The sequence below is a fragment of the Cordyceps fumosorosea genome (assembly GCF_001636725.1).
Source record: "Cordyceps fumosorosea ARSEF 2679 chromosome Unknown scaffold_38, whole genome shotgun sequence".
Taxonomy (NCBI): Eukaryota; Fungi; Ascomycota; class Sordariomycetes; order Hypocreales; family Cordycipitaceae; genus Cordyceps; species Cordyceps fumosorosea.
Window position 1 is genome coordinate 123,474 of NW_017387338.1, and position 17,493 is coordinate 140,966.

Here is a 17,493-nt window from a genome sequence, read left to right on the forward strand (position 1 = left end):
CCGATGGAAGGATACCGAGGGAAAGGATACCCAGTTTATGTTGGCACATGTAAATTACTTTTGGACATGACACAATTTTACGCACTTTTACAGTTGGCTTCGTGATTTGTAAACTCTTGATGTACAACTAAAGAGAGTTTTTTATATATATATATATATATATTCGGGCACCGCCCTCTCATAAATACATGACCATCCACAACTCATCCACCTCATCCACTTCTACTCGTATTTGATGACGAAGCGGTTACCAATCGACGTATCCCAGTCCTTCTCGTTGCTGGGGTCGCCAAATACACGCAGCGCCCGCGTAATCAGACGGTACTTGCCCGCGGGCGCGTACTGGCCGCTCGCCAACTGGCCGTCCCACGCATTCGACCTGTTAAGTCGGCTGATGTAGAGGAGCGGGAAGTCGGCGGGCGAGCCGATCGTCTTGAAGCCCTTGTACTCGTACGTGCCGTTGGGAGGGCACGTCGTCATGGGCTCCAGGTGGCCCGTGACGTTCTTGGAGCCCAGGGACATGTTGAGGACAAAGGTGGGCAGGCGCGTTGACCACCCGGTCTGGCCCGGCTTGGGCAGCGTAAAGGTCATGTTGACAGGCAGCGGCTTGAGGTCCTTGTCGTCGCTCCACGCGATCCAGCTCGCGCCGTCCCGGTCAATCACGGCGTGGTCCAGCATCGAGCCCGACACACCCTGGTACGGCATCGACAGCGACGTGCCGTCCGTGCCGTTGAAGGTGATGTAGCCGGACCAGATCGGCAGCCGCTTGACATCGACACCCTCGGGCGGCGACACGGTCACGTCCACCGACTCCGATCCGCCGGCCGCAATCGTCACCTTGTCCTTGCTGAAGCTGAGCTTGGCGTACGCGTCAACAGCATCGTTGGGGAAGGCCGTGACCTGGGTGCCCGACGTGCCGAGCGAGTACATGGTGAAGGCGGACACCTGGCCAAGGTCGTAGCTGACCGACTCCTCGCCCGTGTTGCTGAGCTTGATGGTGTGCTTCTTGACAAAGTTGGCCGTGTCGTTGAAGGACAGGCTCGACGGCTCTAGCAGCGTGGTGGCGAAAGCAGAGTCGTACACCTGGATAATACCAGCACCTTGCTGCGGAACAGGCGCGAGCTTCGACAGGAACTTGGTGTTGTCGCTGAACAGCTGCGGCTTGGCGTTGGCCGACAGGAGGTTCGTGATGGTGGCGGGCGAAAGCTTCTTGCCACGCACCTCGAGGATCAGGGCAACGGAGCCGGCAATGAAGGGCGCCGCCATCGAAGTGCCCGACATGACGGCCCAGGAACCCTTGGCCGTGGGGTAGGTCGACAGGATGTTACCACCGGGCGCACCAACATCGGGCTTGACGTAGAGCTCCCACGAGGGACCCCAGCTGGTGTAGGAGCTGAGCGCACCGCCAGTGATCGTGTTCTGCTTGTACGAGAGCACCTTGGCCGTCTTGGCATTGCTGTTCATGGACAGCGTCACCTCCTTGCCGGCCTTGAGCAGGTTGATCAACTTGATGCCATCGTCCTGTCCCATGAGGCCAACAGCCAGGGCCTTGGCGCCGTCGACGAGCATGCTCAACGGGTCGGGCTTGTTGTTGTAGATCATGATGTACTTGGCGCCCTTGGCCGCCGCATTGTTGACCTTGTCGACAAAGGAGCAGGTGCCGCGGTGGATGAGAACAATCTTGTTGCTCAGGTCGGGTGTGTCAGCGGGCAGCGCGCTGCAGCCGTCGTCGGTCTTGTTGGTGTCGTAGCTGCCAGCCCAGACGTCGAGCGTCACGCCGTCCCAGGCGTCCAGGTCGGAGCCGGTGGTGAGAATTTCCTGCTTGTCGCCGCCATCGACCGAGTAGTAGTTGATGTTGGCGAGCGCGGGGGTGTCGGTGTTGTCGTACGAGGCGATGGACACGGCGCCCTTTGCCGACGACCCGCTGCTGGGGTACAAAAGGCCGTAGGTACCGGAGTTACCGGCAGAGATGGTGCAGGGAACACCGCGCTCAACGATACGCGAGACAGCCAGTGCCCAGGGCTCGTCGACCCAGCCCGCAGGACCGCCGATGGAGGCAGTGATGAGGTCGGAGCCTGCCTGGTAAGCCCGGTTGAAGGCCGAGATCAGGATATCGGTGCCGGTGCCGCCCTTGCAGCCAAAGACCTTGAAGGCGCCGAGAGTGACGTCGGGCGCCACGCCGGTAAAGTTGTACTGGTTAGGCTGTGCGGCGATGATGCCGGCGACGTGGCTGCCGTGGCCGCCGCAGTCCATGGGGTCGTCCTTGGGGGCAGGGTTCCAGCTGGTGCTGCCGTAGTCGTTGCCGACGAGATCGTAGCCGTGGGTGACAAGGCAGCCCTCTCCAAAGCATCCACCGAGAGCGGGATGCTTGTAGTCGATCTACCATCATGTTAGCGACCCTCCTTATCAGCGACCTCGTATGACCAACAAGCCAAGTCGTCGGCTGGCGGTCTGCAACTTACACCACTGTCGACAACGGCAATCTTGATGCCGCGACCCTTGTAGCCCTTGGCACGCATCTTTTCAATCTGGCCCATGCGTTGCGCAGTGCTGATGGGATCGGCGGTGTCGCGGGCGCCGAGGCCGCCTACCGAGGCGGACTTGTCGCCGAGCACCTGCAGGCCTTCGGTCGCGACCCATTCAATGATGGGATCGGGACGGGGAACGACGGTGACGGGCCAAATGTTCTTGACCTCGGGTAGATCGGCGAGCTTCTTGGCCTTTTCCTCGGCCGTCTTGACATCGTTGAGCTGGATGGAGACGCCCTGGAACAGGTCGTAGTTGAGGTTGAGACGGACGGTGGCGTCCTGCTTGACGGTGTCGATGGCAGCCTGGGTGTTCTGCGCGCTTGCATCAGCATCCATGCTCCATCTCGGCGCACATTCAGCGATCAACTTACGTGGCCGTCCTCGAACTCAATGATGTAGGCACCGGGAATGGCGGGTGGTGTGGCGGGCTTAGGATCGGCCTGGCCAACAACCGTCGTGGCGGCTGTGGCCAGGAGCGACAGGAGCGAAGATGTCCTGACCATGGCTGCGGCTGCGGGAAGCTGCAAGCAAGCCTGTGATTACAGAAAAAGAAAATAAATCAAAAAGAAGGGCAGAACCTCGTCGCCAAGTCGATCTGGAGGGAACGAGAGAACGAAGGGCCTCGGTGGGTGGTGAGCCGGAACCGAGGCGGCGCACGGCCAGCTATATACTTACCATTGGCACCAATCTGTACGTTATCGCGGAGCAGGCCGGCCGGTCATGGCGTCCCCGCCTTCATCAGCTTGCTTCCCGTCTTTTCCTTTTGCTCCAACAGTAGACGAGAGCAGGGGGAGAGGACAGGATGCAAGGTGCAAGCTGCAATGTGCATGCTGCCCTGGTCCTCCCCTCATTATCCACTGGGGCGGCGCCATGCAGGCGCAGACACATCCCGTCTGGGCAGGTCGCCAGATTGCGTTTGGAGGCAGAGCCAAGCTACCAGTAGTCCATGGCCTCCCTCCTGGTGGCGTGCGGTATGTGGCGCGTAGGGCATGGTACGAGGACGCTGTAATGGGCAGCAACAGCTCGCCATCCAGGTCTATTCCCCTAGAGGGTTTTTCGGTACTGTATGACCCCTTTGTCTCTCCGCCGATGGCGCCAGCTTGAAATTAGTTTGTGCGCTATCTTGCACCGACCTACCCCATTCGGAAAGCTGGCGTCGCTAGCAGTATTGGCATTGGTGATGGGTATTGGGAGTCGCCAACGAGGCTAAAAGAGATTGCAGGGGGACAGGGCAGCCAGGCCCGTAGCGGTTGTTGAAGTTGTTTGAACCAGGTCTTGTTGTTGTATTGATTATCAGTGTTGCATTAAGTTGCGGGGTAGATGCTGCTGTGAATAGCGATCTGACGGAGCCTTGCAGGTCGCAACTATTGTGCGTGTCGCAGGGTGACAAGGCATGAAGGGAGAGACAGCGCGAGGCGGCGGCATGTTTTGACGTGGCATGGGAACCGTGTGGGAATCAGCATGGGCCCCCAAATCCGCGGAACGATCACGGCATAGAGTCAATGTCAATCGCATTGTCACGGCTTGGCTACATTGATAATAAAAGTGTACCGAATACTCCATCGAGCAGTCGGTGGGGTGTCCCGTCCCAACCTTGCCTGGTTATTGGAAGTGGGAGCAAAGCCCAAGCCCCAGAATCAGTGCGCACTGCATTGTCAGCTTGCCATCAGCGATTAGCGTTGCGGTGGAGAGACAAGGTCGAGTCAGGGCTGCCTCTCGCCGAAGCCAGCATGGAACATGTTGCCTCGTCTCAGCCGCAGCTTTCTTCTTCATCAATGACAGATCGATGAGAAGTACCACAAACGCTACCACGGATTCTAGCGCTGAGGCTTCTCCAATTTGGATCTAGAGTTCTGTGTTCCTGGGACCTGGGCCGCACGTAGGGCGGGGACTGGAAGACACCCGCTTGGCTGGTTTGGGTAGGTCCGGCAGCTGGTGGTCGGATAATTGGTCAAGTGGTTCGCGTCGGAATGGGCCAGAATTGCTAGCTTTGTGCCAAGTCTAACGTAGAGTGAGAGTGTATCTTCTTTGCTCGAGGACTCGGTCGGGCCTATCCAGCCTCTTGGCAGACCTCAGAGCTTGTAGGTAAGTTGTATCCATACAACGTATCCGTATAGCAGTCGGTGGTGCTATGCTGTCGGTAGTGTTATGCTGGTGCGTTTGACAAGTAAGACATTGTCGCGGTCTGTGACAGCAGCCCTGCACTGTCGACGCCACGGCCATGCAACATTGCTTCTGCGTTTGGTTTCTGCAGCGAGCTGGATAGCAGTCACCTGTGTCCGTCATCCGTGGGCCGTCGGCAACGAGACGCGGAACGCCGGCGGCCAATGTCCGAAGATGCGAGGGCAGACTTGACCAGCAAAGTAGAGGCAGGTACGGATACAATTACACCTTGGCTAGCCTAGGGGCGGCGGCCCCGGCGGGAGAGCACTTCTGTTGCGCCACATCCGCAATGGGCTGGTCGATTGTGGAGGGTGTCGAGGGGAGGTGAGATTGGCTTGTGGCGCCGCCTCGTTGGGATCATGTCAAAAGTGTGTCATTTTTGTGTGTGTTGTGCTGCCATCCGCTTGCTGCCGTGCAAGTTGTATTCGCTGCAAGAGAGACTTGTGAATAGTAGATGGTCGACTTGCGTAAACTTTCAACCGCTCGTAACTTGCGCATCGAAGCCTCGCACCTTGCGCATCCGTACGCATGAATCGTAATGTCCCGCGTCGGGTCATATCCCCCCGCACAAGATTTGTTATCTGCTCAACAAGCCGGCTGGGCACCTGCACTGCTCCCATCCCGGACAGCGATCCCAAGGGCCCAAGGTGTTACGTACAGCCATCATCTCCGGCCTCGTGCGTGCGTGTGGACGGACCCGGCTCCTTGCGCTGGGGGAGGGGCCTGCTCGCTTGCTTGCTTGCTTGCATTGCGCTGCGCTGCGCCACGAGAGCGAGACCGCTACACAAAGGTTCCTGCTAAGCAGTCTTGGCAGCAAGGCCCTGCAGGCTCCGCATTCATTGTCGGCCCATGGATGTTTCTCGCGATCGCATCGAACCTGTATCGTGTTTCGCCTGCTGCTTTTTTGCGATCAGCAATACCATCGCAAACGAGCAACGCGCAAACTCCACACAAACCACTCGGCATCTTCCAGAGTTGCAACAAATACGGGGGTGAACAAGGCAAACAGCTGGTCTCGAGGCGAGCGACTAGATTAAGCGTAAAAAGAGACAGCGATGATCACTTTTGCCTGTTGCGTTGCATTCGTGCCGCCGTGTTCCCACCGTCGTGCTTAAAGCAGCTTCCTCTTTGGAACTGGGGGGCCGACGGTGCGTGCTCGTTTGCTGCGTTACTTCTCCGCCCTCCTATAACAGCGCCCCGGTGCCTGATATCGCAGGGCTGTCCGTTCTCCGGATTCCGCTGGGCCGTAGAATTTGATGAGTGGCTTAATCGAGAAGGTGACAGCGGTCAGCTGGGGATGTCAGGCGCCAAGGTGACCAATTCGCATTGCCAATGACCATGATTATGCGGGTGGTGAAAAGGTTCCTGGGGGCTTTGGGGGCCTTGAGGGGCCAGGATGGTGGACCAAGGGCTGCCAATATTGTTCAACAGAGGAAGGTGCGATTGTTGGGCATTTCGCTTTTCTTGGCCAGATTGTGAACAAGATCAATCAGTCATTTTCCACAGTGATTACTAACGTATTCAATTTTCGAATACGTAAATTAGCCCTCAATTGGCCGCTACGGTGCGGCACACACGATAATGCCCTTAAGACATCCGATAACCGAACATGGCATTACGGTTGCAAAACAACTTTATTTATATTTTTATTTCTAATTGTATAAACGATATTCTCCTGTCACGATGTAATTGAAGCTCTGAGAACTGGCTATGGAACGGGAAAACGACGGACATTCGACGGGAATAGCACAAAAATGTCAAAGAACCAAAAAAATGGGGTCAAGGAAAAAGATTTAGGGAAGAGAATAAAATCCTTTCTTTTTTAAAAAAAGATACGTAGTCTATGAAAGAGAAGGAGGGGAGAAGGGAAAAGCACATGATGACAATACTAAAGGCCATCGACTGCTGCCAACTGCCCTCCTGATTTCCAATTAGCACGGCCACAACGGCACAGATAAAAAATCAATACTATGGCAACTCTAAAATCATTTCCAAATGAGCTAGAATTATCATTTATAAAGAAAAAAGAAAAAAAAAAGAACAGGGAATGTTGAAAAAACCAACACTCTTCCCATCACTCCCAGCCAATTCCCTTTACCACATTGCTAAGCCGACCCACTGTATTTCCTCTCTCTCTCGTTCCCTCGGCCGGCGCCGGCAAATCCGCGGCCGCGCCGAAATTGCTCTCCATCCAGCCCAGCATCACCAGAGTTGTGCATCCATCTCCGTCATCGACCCTCAATCCGGTCTCGCACACACAACCACCCAGGATGCAGCCATCACTCCTCTGCACCGCCTGCCGTCGCGCCGCCCGCGCCCGCGCCCGCGCTCCCCTGCGTCTCCTCGCGCGCCCCATCACCACCGCCCGTCCGCACCACCTCTCCTCCTCCCCCGTCCTCCGATCCTCACCACCACCACCACGCCTCCTCCGCCTCTACTCCTCCTCCACGCCCGCCGCCGCCGAGGCCGAAACGCCCAGCATGACCGACGCCGAGGCCGCCATCGCGCGACTCCTCGTCGACGCCCTCTCGCCCTCCGCCCTGCTCGTCCAGGACGTCTCCGGCGGCTGCGGCAGCATGTACGCCATCGACATCGCCGCCGAGGCCTTCCGCGGACAGTCGGTGCTGCGCCAGCAGCGCATGGTCAACGCCGCGCTGGGCGAGCTGGTGCGCACCTGGCACGGCGTCCAGATCCGCACGAGCGTGCCGGAGAAGCCGCAGCAGTCGTGAGGAGAAGAGATCGGATGAGGACGAAAAAAGGTGGAAAGCAATACGAATCGGTATGAGACATTTCAAAAGCATATACAAGATACGGGACAGGCGGATGGATACAACAGTTGACACCTTGTACGAGATTTGGGATAGGAGATGGATATACCTATAACGTTAAATAACTACATAAATGTACAATAATCTGCCCACACACAAGCGGCATCCTCATCACCCTTTACAAGTCACACTTTCAGATGCAGTGCTAAGAAATCGATAACATTAATGCGTAGCCATACAAACAAAAAAAAACGTACAATCCGCCGTCTAACAATCATTATCTATATATATTCCTGTGCTTCCCCCTATTGCAATCGCAATTACTCCTTCAGGAACTTCAAGATCACATCACGCTCCTCCAGAGGCATGACCCGGAGAACCTCCCGAATCCCCTTGAAGCCCGCCTCCTTGTTGCGGCGCACCACCTCGGCCAGCTCGCCCGACAGCTTCTCCGCCTTGAGCGCCTCGACCTTCTCGCCAATCGTCCGGCGCTCCTTCTCGTACCACTCCGCAACCGCCTGGTCATCCTTGTCCCACGACGCGATGCCCGACCAGCTCTTGAGGAGCTCCAGGTTGCGCTCGCGCGCCGCGTTGGCCTTGGCGACCGACTCCTTCTGGCTCGCCGTCAGCGTGCTGCTCGACATGTGGCGCAGCATGTACTCTTCGCTGAGGCGGCGGCGCACGCGCCAGTAGAAGAACCGGCGAGCGTTGGACCACTCCAGCACCTCCCGGATCGTGCCCTTGGCCTTCATGCGGCCCGCGCGGTCGTGGAGATCGGCAAACTGGATGGCAATCTGCGAGTACACAGGGAGCAGCTGGCGCTCGCGTGCGGCCATCTTGTTCTTAATCTCCTCCGCCTCCTCCTTGGAGGTGTTGGCATCCGCCAGGTTCTTCTTCAGCTGCGCGTACGTCTCGTCCATGCGCGCCATCGTCTCAAGCTGCTTGTCCTTGCGGTACTTGATGCCAATGATACCCTCGGGCTCCAGCACACCACCGCGGGCCTCCTCGTCGGCGTACATCTCCATCACAGTGGGGTTGATGGTGGGATCAACAACGACCCAAGAACCACCACGAAGCTCGCCGTGAGGAGGAATGTAAACAAAGATGGGCTGCTCGTACTTGACGAGGGCGTCGACGATGAACGAACCGTACTTGAGTACCTCGTTGTACATGTCACGCTGACCACCAGAGAAACCACGCCAGTTGGCGAGAATCATCAGTGGCAGCTGCTCACCATTGTTGAAGTCGTTGATGGCCTGCGCAGTCTTGAACGCAGAGTTGGGGTACCACACACCACCAGCCTCGTTGCTGACCTGCTCGATCGAGTCAGGGTTGGCGGGGTCAGCGGGCGTAGTGTTCTCGACACTACGAGTCTCGACAGCAATGACACCCATGGGGATGCCGCCAAGACGGGCACGGCCGACGACAACCGTGCGGGCCCAGCCTCCCAGGGTCTCAACAAACGAGTCCTTGTCGAAGAGACCGCTCTGGAAACCAGTCTCGTCCTGCTTACCGGCAATCATCCAGCGGACATCGTACGGCTGCTTCTGGGGAGGGCAGTAAATGACATCACGGTCCCAGCCGTCGGTGCTGGGGCTGACAGGGATGGGAGCGTTGCGCTTCTCGGGGACGTAGGACATCCACTCAACAATCCGCGAAACACCCTCAAAATCGTCGTTGGCAGTCATGTGAGAGACACCGTTGCGGTACATGATCTGAGTGCCACCAAGCTGCAGGTTGGACGTGTAGACCTCGCGACCAAGCAGGTTGTTCAGGGCAGGAGCACCAGTCAGGATGATCGGCTGGCCCTCGACCTGGACAGCACGCTGACCAAGACGGACGAGGTAGGCACCAATACCGACGGAACGGCAGGTAACCAGGGTCACGGTGAAGATGTCGTTGTAAGCACGGCTGGTGGCGCCGGCAATCAGGCCAGAGCCACGCAGACACTCAACACCGAGGCCATCCTCTTGGCCAACAATGGTGACGATGCGGTGGCGCTTCTCACCTGCCTCGGAAATCTCCTCGGTGATGACATCGTTCTTGAAGCGGTCCTTGCCAGCCTGGTCGAGGTACAGGTAACGGAAACCCTTGTCCTGCTTGGTCACGTCGTTCCAGGCGACCTTGAAGTGAGGCATCAGCTCGTTGGCGAGGCCGAGACGAGCACCGGAGTTGGCCGACAGGTAGATGCGAGGAATGCCAAGCTTGCGAGCCAGCTCGGTACACTTGTGGAAGAAGTTATCTTCCTTGGGACCGAATGAACCAATCATGTAAGTGATGTCGTTGGCAACGACAATGAAGCGACGGCCGTTGGGGTACTCGGGAGTACGAGCGCGGATGAGCCAACCAACCATACCGCACTTGTTGGTGCCGGGCTCACGGTTCACCTCGTCCAGGTTGTCCTTGTCATCCAGAACCAGCTCGGTGAAGGAAATGCAGTCTCCAGTCTTAGGCTGGTGGGCAGCCAGACCAGGCTGGCTCTTAACGGCCTTGACCCAGCTGTTCTGGATGGCCTGGCGGAAGAGCTCGGGGAAGTCGTAGACGTACTGAGTACCCATGAGATGGGCCTTGTAACGCTTGGGCTGGTCCCAGTTCTTGGTGGCATACGGGGTGTTGACAGGCAGGAGATGCATAGGACCCTTCTCCTTGGTGCCGCCAATGCTGTGGAAGACCCATTCGCCCTTCTCCGACTTGCGCTCAGCGTACAAGTCGACATCAACGACGTAACCAGAGGTGTTGGTGATGCCGATACGCAGAGGGTAGGGCAGGCCAGTCTTGGGGTCAGTGCAGATGATGCGAATCTCGACGTTGGAAACACGCAGCCTCCAGCCACGGGCACCGAAGCGGTCAAGGAAGCCCTGGAGGCTGTGCTCAACCTCCGAGGGAGAAAGCTGGAACACGGGGCTAAAGTTCATGAAGATGTGGTTCATGTCCGTGTTGTTGCTGCCAATGATCTCAAGAGCGTCGAAAATGTCATTGACAACGCGATCCGCCTCGGAGATGAGGTACTCGGCCGTCGGAATCTCGTCACGGAGACGACCAGGACGAATGACAGCACGAGTGAAGTAGCGCTTGTCCGAATCGGCGGCCTTGCCGACACCCTGGTACACGTGGATGTTCTTGTTCTCGGTGAAGACGGGCTTGATGTTGAACTTGGACAGACGAGCAAGCTCAAGCTGGAACGCAAGAGCAGGCTCGCTGTGACGGATGCTGTCGTCTTCCTCGTAGAGAGGTCCGCGGAACGTGTAGTAGCCGGGGTACGAGCCGTCGCTGTGGCCGCAGATGAAGGTCAGGCGGCGCACACCACGGGCAAGGAGCTCATCCTTGAACTGAGCAACAATGGGCCGGATGCGGGCAAGGGTCTCCTCGTCGTCCTGGCTCTCGGCATCACGGACAGCAATGTTGATGACGGCGCTGAGGTCATCCGAAGAGCCACGGGGAGTACTAGGTTGAGCAGGCTTGCGCTTGCCGCTGAGGTCAGCAATAAGGCCAGAAGCTGTGGTCTGGCGGCTCTGCTTGTGCTGGTAGGCAATGGTCTCAAGGGCCTTTTGGAGAAGGTCATCGGCCTCATCAATGTACTTGCAAGGAACAATGACACCGATGCGGTTAGGCTCATCGCTGATCTTGGCATCAAGGTACGACATATCACTGATGGAGTAGATGCGCTTAGTACCAAGTTCGTTGCCGAGAGGAGTGCCCGGGGCAGAAGGAGCGGCAGACTGAATAGGGAGGCCAAACTCAGCCTCACCAAGCTTGCGCAGCTTGAAGTCCCACGAGATGAACTGGGGGTTGTCGCTTTCATCAGAGTGGTAGTTGACCTTGTTGAGGATGTAGGCACGGTACGCGCGGCGAATGTAAACTTCGAGCGAAGCAACCGACACCCAGGGGTCCTCGTTACCGAAGAACAGGGTTAGCACGTCAAAGACGGTGTACTTGGAGTCGACAACCTCCTTGATGACATCAAGGTTAGGCTCACGGTGGTCCCAACCGCTCTCGCCGTAGCGAGACTCGATGACAGAGGAGCGGAGAATGTGCTCCATCTGCGAGGTACGCTCCTCGAGAGAAGGCAGAGCGCACTGGATCATAATCTCACGAGCCTTCAGGGAGACCTTGGAAGTAGTGCGCGAGGTAAGCTCAGTAAGCTTGCGAAGGGTATCGCGCAGGTACTTGCCAACATTGCCGACATTGGGCTTGTTGGGGCGGTACTCGTCGAGGATGGCGAGGATGAGCGACGACTTGGCGCTGACACGGCTGTGAGAGAGAGCAGTGTGGACGACCTTGTTGATGTTCTCCTTGTTCTGTTCACGAAGCTGAAGAATGACGTTCTCCTCCTGGCCGCTGCCGCGGAAGAGACCCTCAATATCGCAGAAGGACTCGAGCAGACCACAGATGAGGTTGAGCTCGCGAACCTTCTGGCCGTCGGCATAAATCTCCAAAATGTGCGTCAAGGGAGCCAGGGTGCTGCGGAGCAGGTCGGCATCAGCAGCGGCAACATTCTCCTCAATGAACTTGGCAAAGGCCTTTTGCAGAGGGCGGGCAGGGAACTCGGTGTTGCGGGTCTTGGCACGCTCAACAATCTGACCAAACTGCGCGTCCAGCTTCTGGGGCATTCTGGAGTGCAGAGCAGAGAACTGGGCGTTCCACTCGCTGTAGGGCAGCTCGGGGTTGCGAAGGACCTCAATGAGCTCCTTGAGGGTGGCCTGCATGACGACCGAGTTGTCATAACCGAGCAGAATGTTGTTGATGATGTTGTGGAGGAGCTGGAAGCGCTGAGCAGGCTTGGCACCAAGAACAACGGGCTCACCATAGAGGGGCAGCTTGTCGACGAAGCTCTGGGCCTGCTTAACGCGGCTGGGGTCATCGAGGGCTAATATTCCGAGAATGTCACCAGCCTCGAGCGTGGCACCGGGCTGCTTCATGAGCTGGACAATACCGTCCTCCTGAGCAACCAGGGGCATGTACATCTTCATGACCTCGACCTCGGCGTAAGTGGCGCCAGCCTTGAGGTGGGCACCGTTCTCGACGGTGTACTTGACAAGCTTACCAGGACTGGGAGTACGCAGCTGTGTAGGGTCGTTTTCCTGCTCAAGCAGACAAGTCTTGCTGTCGACGGACATACGAGTGGCACCAACTTCCTCCTTCCAGTAAACGTTGTGGGAGTGACCGTCGAGCAGAATCAGCAGGCCACCGTCGGAGAGAGCACGGACACCGACAGAGCACTTGGAACCGTTGATGAACAAGTTGTAGCTGTCCACACTGGAGCGGGTAGCAGTAAACTTGTAGCGGAAGCCTTCGTAGATGAAGTCGATGTTGAAGACGGTGCGCAGAATGTCCTTGGAGGGAACCTGACCCTTTTCGAGACCGGCGCGGTACTCGGCCATGCAAGCCTCCGAGGCAATGTGAGCCTTGGTGGTGGCACCACAGATGACGGCGAGCATGGTGTCGGGACGCTCAGCAGTCAGGCGTTTGGAGATGAGCTCGTCGAGCCAGCCGGTGGAGATTGTGTTGTCCTCAAAGTCCTCGGTCTCAAGCAGCTTGATGAGGTACTCGACGGTGGTTCTGAAGTCACCGCGAATGCTCAGCTCCTTCAGGGCGACAACCATGTGTTTTCTCGAGGCGGCTCGGTTCTCACCGTAGGCGAAGATGTGACCGAACTGAGAGTCGGAGAAGGAGTGGATACCACCCTGGGTACCGACGGAGAAGTAACCCCAGACGTTGGAGGAGGAGCGGAAGTTCAGGTCGTGCAGCACACCATTGGAAGGCTTGAAGCCCTCACCGGGATCCTCAGAGGTGATTCGGCAGGCAGTGGTGTGGCCGCGGGGCTTAGGACGACGCTGAATCTCGCCGGCACCTTCGTTCTCAAAGTTGAAGTCGATCTCGGTGGTGGCCTTGGTGTCGACGCCGTAGAGCAGACGAATATCACGGATTCTGTGGAGGGGCAGACCCATGGCAATCTGGAGCTGGGCGGCGGGCAGGTTGACACCGGTAACCATTTCGGTGGTGGGATGCTCGACCTGGAGACGGGGGTTGAGCTCGAGGAAGTAGAACTTGTCGTCGGCGTGAGAGTAAAGGTACTCGACGGTACCGGCGGAGACGTAGCCGACGAGCTTTCCGAGACGGACAGCGGCGTTCTCCATGGCCTTGAAGGTGCTGGGGTTGGCAATGGTGACTGGAGCCTCCTCGATAATCTTTTGGTGGCGACGCTGGACGGAGCAATCACGGCCAAAGAGGGAGATGTTGTTGCCGTACTGATCGGCGAGAAGCTGGACCTCCAAGTGTCTGGCGTTGCCGGCGAGCTTCATGATGAAGATTGGCGAGCCGGGAATCTCGCTGGCGGCGGCCTTGTATAGAGACTCAAACTCCTCCTCATTGGTGACCTTTCGGATACCCTTGCCGCCACCGCCCTCGGACGCCTTGACCATGATAGGGAAGCCAATCTCCTTGGCCTTTTGCAGACCTTCTTGCCAGGAGGTGACGCAGCCCTTGGCGTAGACGTCGTCGGAGACGGTGACGATGCCCTTGTTGTCGACCTCGACCTGGTCAACGCCGGTACCGGACCAGGGAATACAGGGTACGGAGGCGTGCTGGGCGACGATTGTGGAGGAAATCTTGTCACCCAGGGAGCGCATGGCAGAGCCGGGGGGTCCAATGAAGACAATCTTCTTGGGGGAAGCGGCCAGAGACTCGGGAAGCTTGGGGTTCTCGGAAGCATGGCCCCTAAATCGTGTTAGTAAGGTTGTTTGTACAGAGTTGAGTGCGTTGGGCAAGATGCGTGTGCTCATCCTGTCGGTGACGTACCATCCAGCCCAAACAGCATGAACGTTCATGCGCTCGGCAATGTCGACAATGAGCTCGACGTTGGCGTAGTTGTGGTTGTTGGTGCCTCCGGGGACTTCGACATAGTGGTCAGCCATGCGAATGTAGTCAGCGTTGGCTTGTAAATCCTCGGGGGTGGCCATGACGGTGAAGTGGATGGCGCGCTCGTCGCCGAACACTTCGTAAGCCCATTTTCGGACGGATCGGATCTCCTTGACGGCGGCGATACCGTTGTTGGCGATGAGGACCTAGGGGCCGTTAGCGGTTTGCGGGTAGAAGGGGGGGGGCTAGTCATGATGCTCGTCATGCTGAACGCAGGCAATCAAGAGAGAGCCAGAGCAGGGCAGTGGTGGCAATCAGGGTCAGCAGAGAGAAGAGTTGGAGCTTACGTTTGTGATGACAGTGTGGCCGTCATGTTCGGCTACAAAGTCCTTGACCTTGCTCGCGGGGGCATTGGCCAGACGGTTGCCGCCGATGAAGTGAGGAGCAATGCTATGCTTCTCAGCGTATGACGCGTGGCCGTTGGCGCCGTTTGTGGACTCGGGAGCCATGGTGGGAGATGTGTATGTGTGTGTGTATCGTGGTGGGAGAAGAAAGGGCGGATTGCGTCCGAGAGTCGGGTAGTTGTTGGATGCGAAACAGGGTCAGGAAGCTTGCTCAGGGCTTCATGAAACAATTGCAGCGGCAACGCCTAAACGAGGTCGAGAAGGACGGTTGGAAGAGGATCGGGCGCGCGATTTGTGTCGAGGTTGCGCGGACGAGAAGCAAACAATCTGTCGCTTGGTGAGGCGGGAGGGCGAGGAGGAAAAGCTAGGCTGGCGGAGAGGTGGTCAATATACAGGAGCGTAGAATGCAGAGGAGCCCAATGCAGATGCTCGGGAGGAATTAGAAATAAAAGAGCATAAGTAGGGGCGTTATGAAGGGAAAGCCGCCGTTTGAGAGGAGGATGGATGATGAGAGTAAGTTTTGGGAGGGAGGAGGAGGGAGGAGGAAGAAGAAGAGAGGCTCGGGAAAGTAAGGTCGCGGAGCTTTTTTTTCGGAGGTCGCTTCACTGGAGGCAGTTTTGTCGGGGGACGATGAGGGTCAAGCAGCGGGCGGCCAATAAGCCAGAGCCAGAGCCAGAGGGGTTGGGTGTCTGGGGTTTGGAGGGGACGACCTTCGCAGGGTGGGTGTGTGCTGGTCAAGGTCGCTGGCGAGGTGCTGTAGAGGCCTTTTCAGGTACTTGACCTACCTGTAATCATAAAAACGGTACTTGGAGAAACCGAAAGGGGTCGCTCGCCCAATGACGCTTAGCGGCAGGCCAAAAGGATGGGATGGGCGGAATGATGGATGGCCCTTGTTCTGATCTGTTGGGGTTTTCCAAGTCAGTGTCAAGCAAGCCGTTGCCAATCCTGGTTGGGACACTTTTGCAGGTGGAGCGCTGCAAGTTTTCCATCTTCATCTCTCTGTCTCTCTCTCCCCTTCGTCTCTGTCTGTCTCTCGGCATTGAAATCTCCATCTCTCCGCGTTTGCTTTTGCATTTGCACTTGGATTTTCCGCTGTCGCAATCGCGTCCATGCCGCATTGGGCCTCCCGCAAACCAGGCTCGTAAACGTCAGCAACCCGTACCGCACGGTCGCTTGCCTCAGCTCCAGCTCCTTGCCTGGATCGCCGCCAGCCAGCTAACCTGACGGAGTTTCCCCTAACCCACGTAAGACGACTCGTCCACACTGAGGGGAGGGCTCTGCCGTTCCGTCATAGCTCCTCCTCACAGCCCGAACCCGCAAGTCACCGGTAACGTAGCAGTTTTCGTCGTTGCCTGGCTGTCCTCGCTTGCTCCACGTCAAAAAGCGCAGCAACAGAAACCCAGATTGCTGAGGACCACCACCTCCCAGCTCCAATTTGCTCCTCGGGTTGCGGCGCATTCTGTCGGCGGATCCAGAAAAGCCATGGTTCCTTCTAGCGCCGATAAGCACTGACGCCTCTCGACAAGGTTCCGTCCGACAACAGATACCGAAGCCAGTGCATTTCGCCGTCCCTTGTATATCAAAAGTCGAACAAGAGAGACAGGAGAGCGACAGAGAGAGAGAAGAGAGAGCCCAGACGGTATTCCCAGCGACTTTTTTTGCACAGCAGCACTTACCGTCGTTGTACCGTCGTCCGTGTCGTCGTGGGGCGGCTGGATATCGAAATGATCGCTTCGAGGAAGGGTACAAAAAAGAAGACGACGGATGATGCAAAGTGTCTAGAATGAGAGAGGCGAGAGTAGGCAAAAAAAAGTAGAAGGGAAGAAAGGGCGCAGAGAGACAAACGTCGGCGCTCTGGGGATTATGTACAGTGTCAGAATGACTAAACACACGCCCCAGGCTCTCTGCGTGCTCAACGGGTATCCGGCAGGTAAGAAACGGAGGGATAAGACGCAGCCGAGCTACATGTTGAACATAGCAACTGCAAAGCTTCTAATTGGGATTAGAGCTAGCGAACAGCTGCAGGTAAGCCGGGCCACGGTGGTCTCGGGAGGCTGGCTGCTGGGTAGGTAGCCTCACAGTAAACGACTGGGGTGCTTATACATGAGAACCTTGGTGCTGATGTGGTGGCGGCGGCGGTATGGCATCCAAACTTGGGTCAAGCAAGGCACAGCACGTCCTGCCTGGTATTTCTTTTGATGAATCCCAACATGGCCAAGACGTAGATCAGTCTGCTGATAACAATCTGCAGATTCATCAACAGTATCTACTGCCATGACGACAAGAGTGAACACCCAACAGCAACGCAGTTATGGAGTGTTGCGACAGAATATTAGAGGACATCATCAAGGCCCATCTCGACCCAGTACTCTGGCTCACATCTATTCCCCAGCCAGACAGCAACGGCACCTTGGTAATTACCTGCTTCCACGACTTTCCACATTTGAACCTTTTTTCACCAGGACTTCCGAATAGGCTTAGCTGGCCAGTGCGGATAATGTAATTTCTCCCATCGTCCACTCATCCCTTGGTCCTGTCTTGGTCTCTCGTTTTTTTTTCTTTCCCAATTGTTGAGTCCCGCACCCGCCCGGAGCCCCACCCTCCCGGCTCTCCGATTCTCTTCCTCCCCCAACATGCCCACGCCGAGATGTGTGTTTCCCAGCCAGTGCCCAATTATAGAAAACAGAAGAAATCAAATCAAATCAAATCACATTTCCTTGAAGGTCCAAATTCCCCCCCTTTTTCAACCATCCTGATCCATCTTCCCCGTCC

General features: G+C 57.0%; 3 protein-coding genes across 3 annotated transcripts; 1 reads left to right on the forward strand and 2 right to left on the reverse strand.

The window, feature by feature from the left end:
- Positions 1-222: 222 nt before the first annotated feature.
- Positions 223-3,031, reverse strand: ISF_08955 (Peptidase S8, subtilisin-related protein; the record flags this gene model as incomplete). The annotated part of the gene is made up of 3 exons (XM_018852558.1): positions 223-2,379; positions 2,463-2,840; positions 2,900-3,031. The coding sequence occupies 3 exons, from the start codon at positions 3,029-3,031 to the stop codon at positions 223-225; spliced, it is 2,667 nt and encodes an 888-aa protein (XP_018700287.1).
- Positions 3,032-6,961: 3,930 nt separating this feature from the next.
- ISF_08956 (BolA protein) lies at positions 6,962-7,420 on the forward strand (the record flags this gene model as incomplete). Its single annotated transcript, XM_018852559.1, has 1 exon — positions 6,962-7,420. The coding sequence occupies one exon, from the start codon at positions 6,962-6,964 to the stop codon at positions 7,418-7,420; it is 459 nt and encodes a 152-aa protein (XP_018700288.1).
- Positions 7,421-7,779: 359 nt separating this feature from the next.
- Positions 7,780-14,826, reverse strand: ISF_08957 (acetyl-CoA carboxylase; the record flags this gene model as incomplete). The annotated part of the gene is made up of 3 exons (XM_018852560.1): positions 7,780-14,176; positions 14,258-14,523; positions 14,665-14,826. 3 exons carry the CDS (start codon positions 14,824-14,826, stop codon positions 7,780-7,782), a joined length of 6,825 nt encoding a protein of 2,274 aa, XP_018700289.1.
- Positions 14,827-17,493: the final 2,667 nt, after the last annotated feature.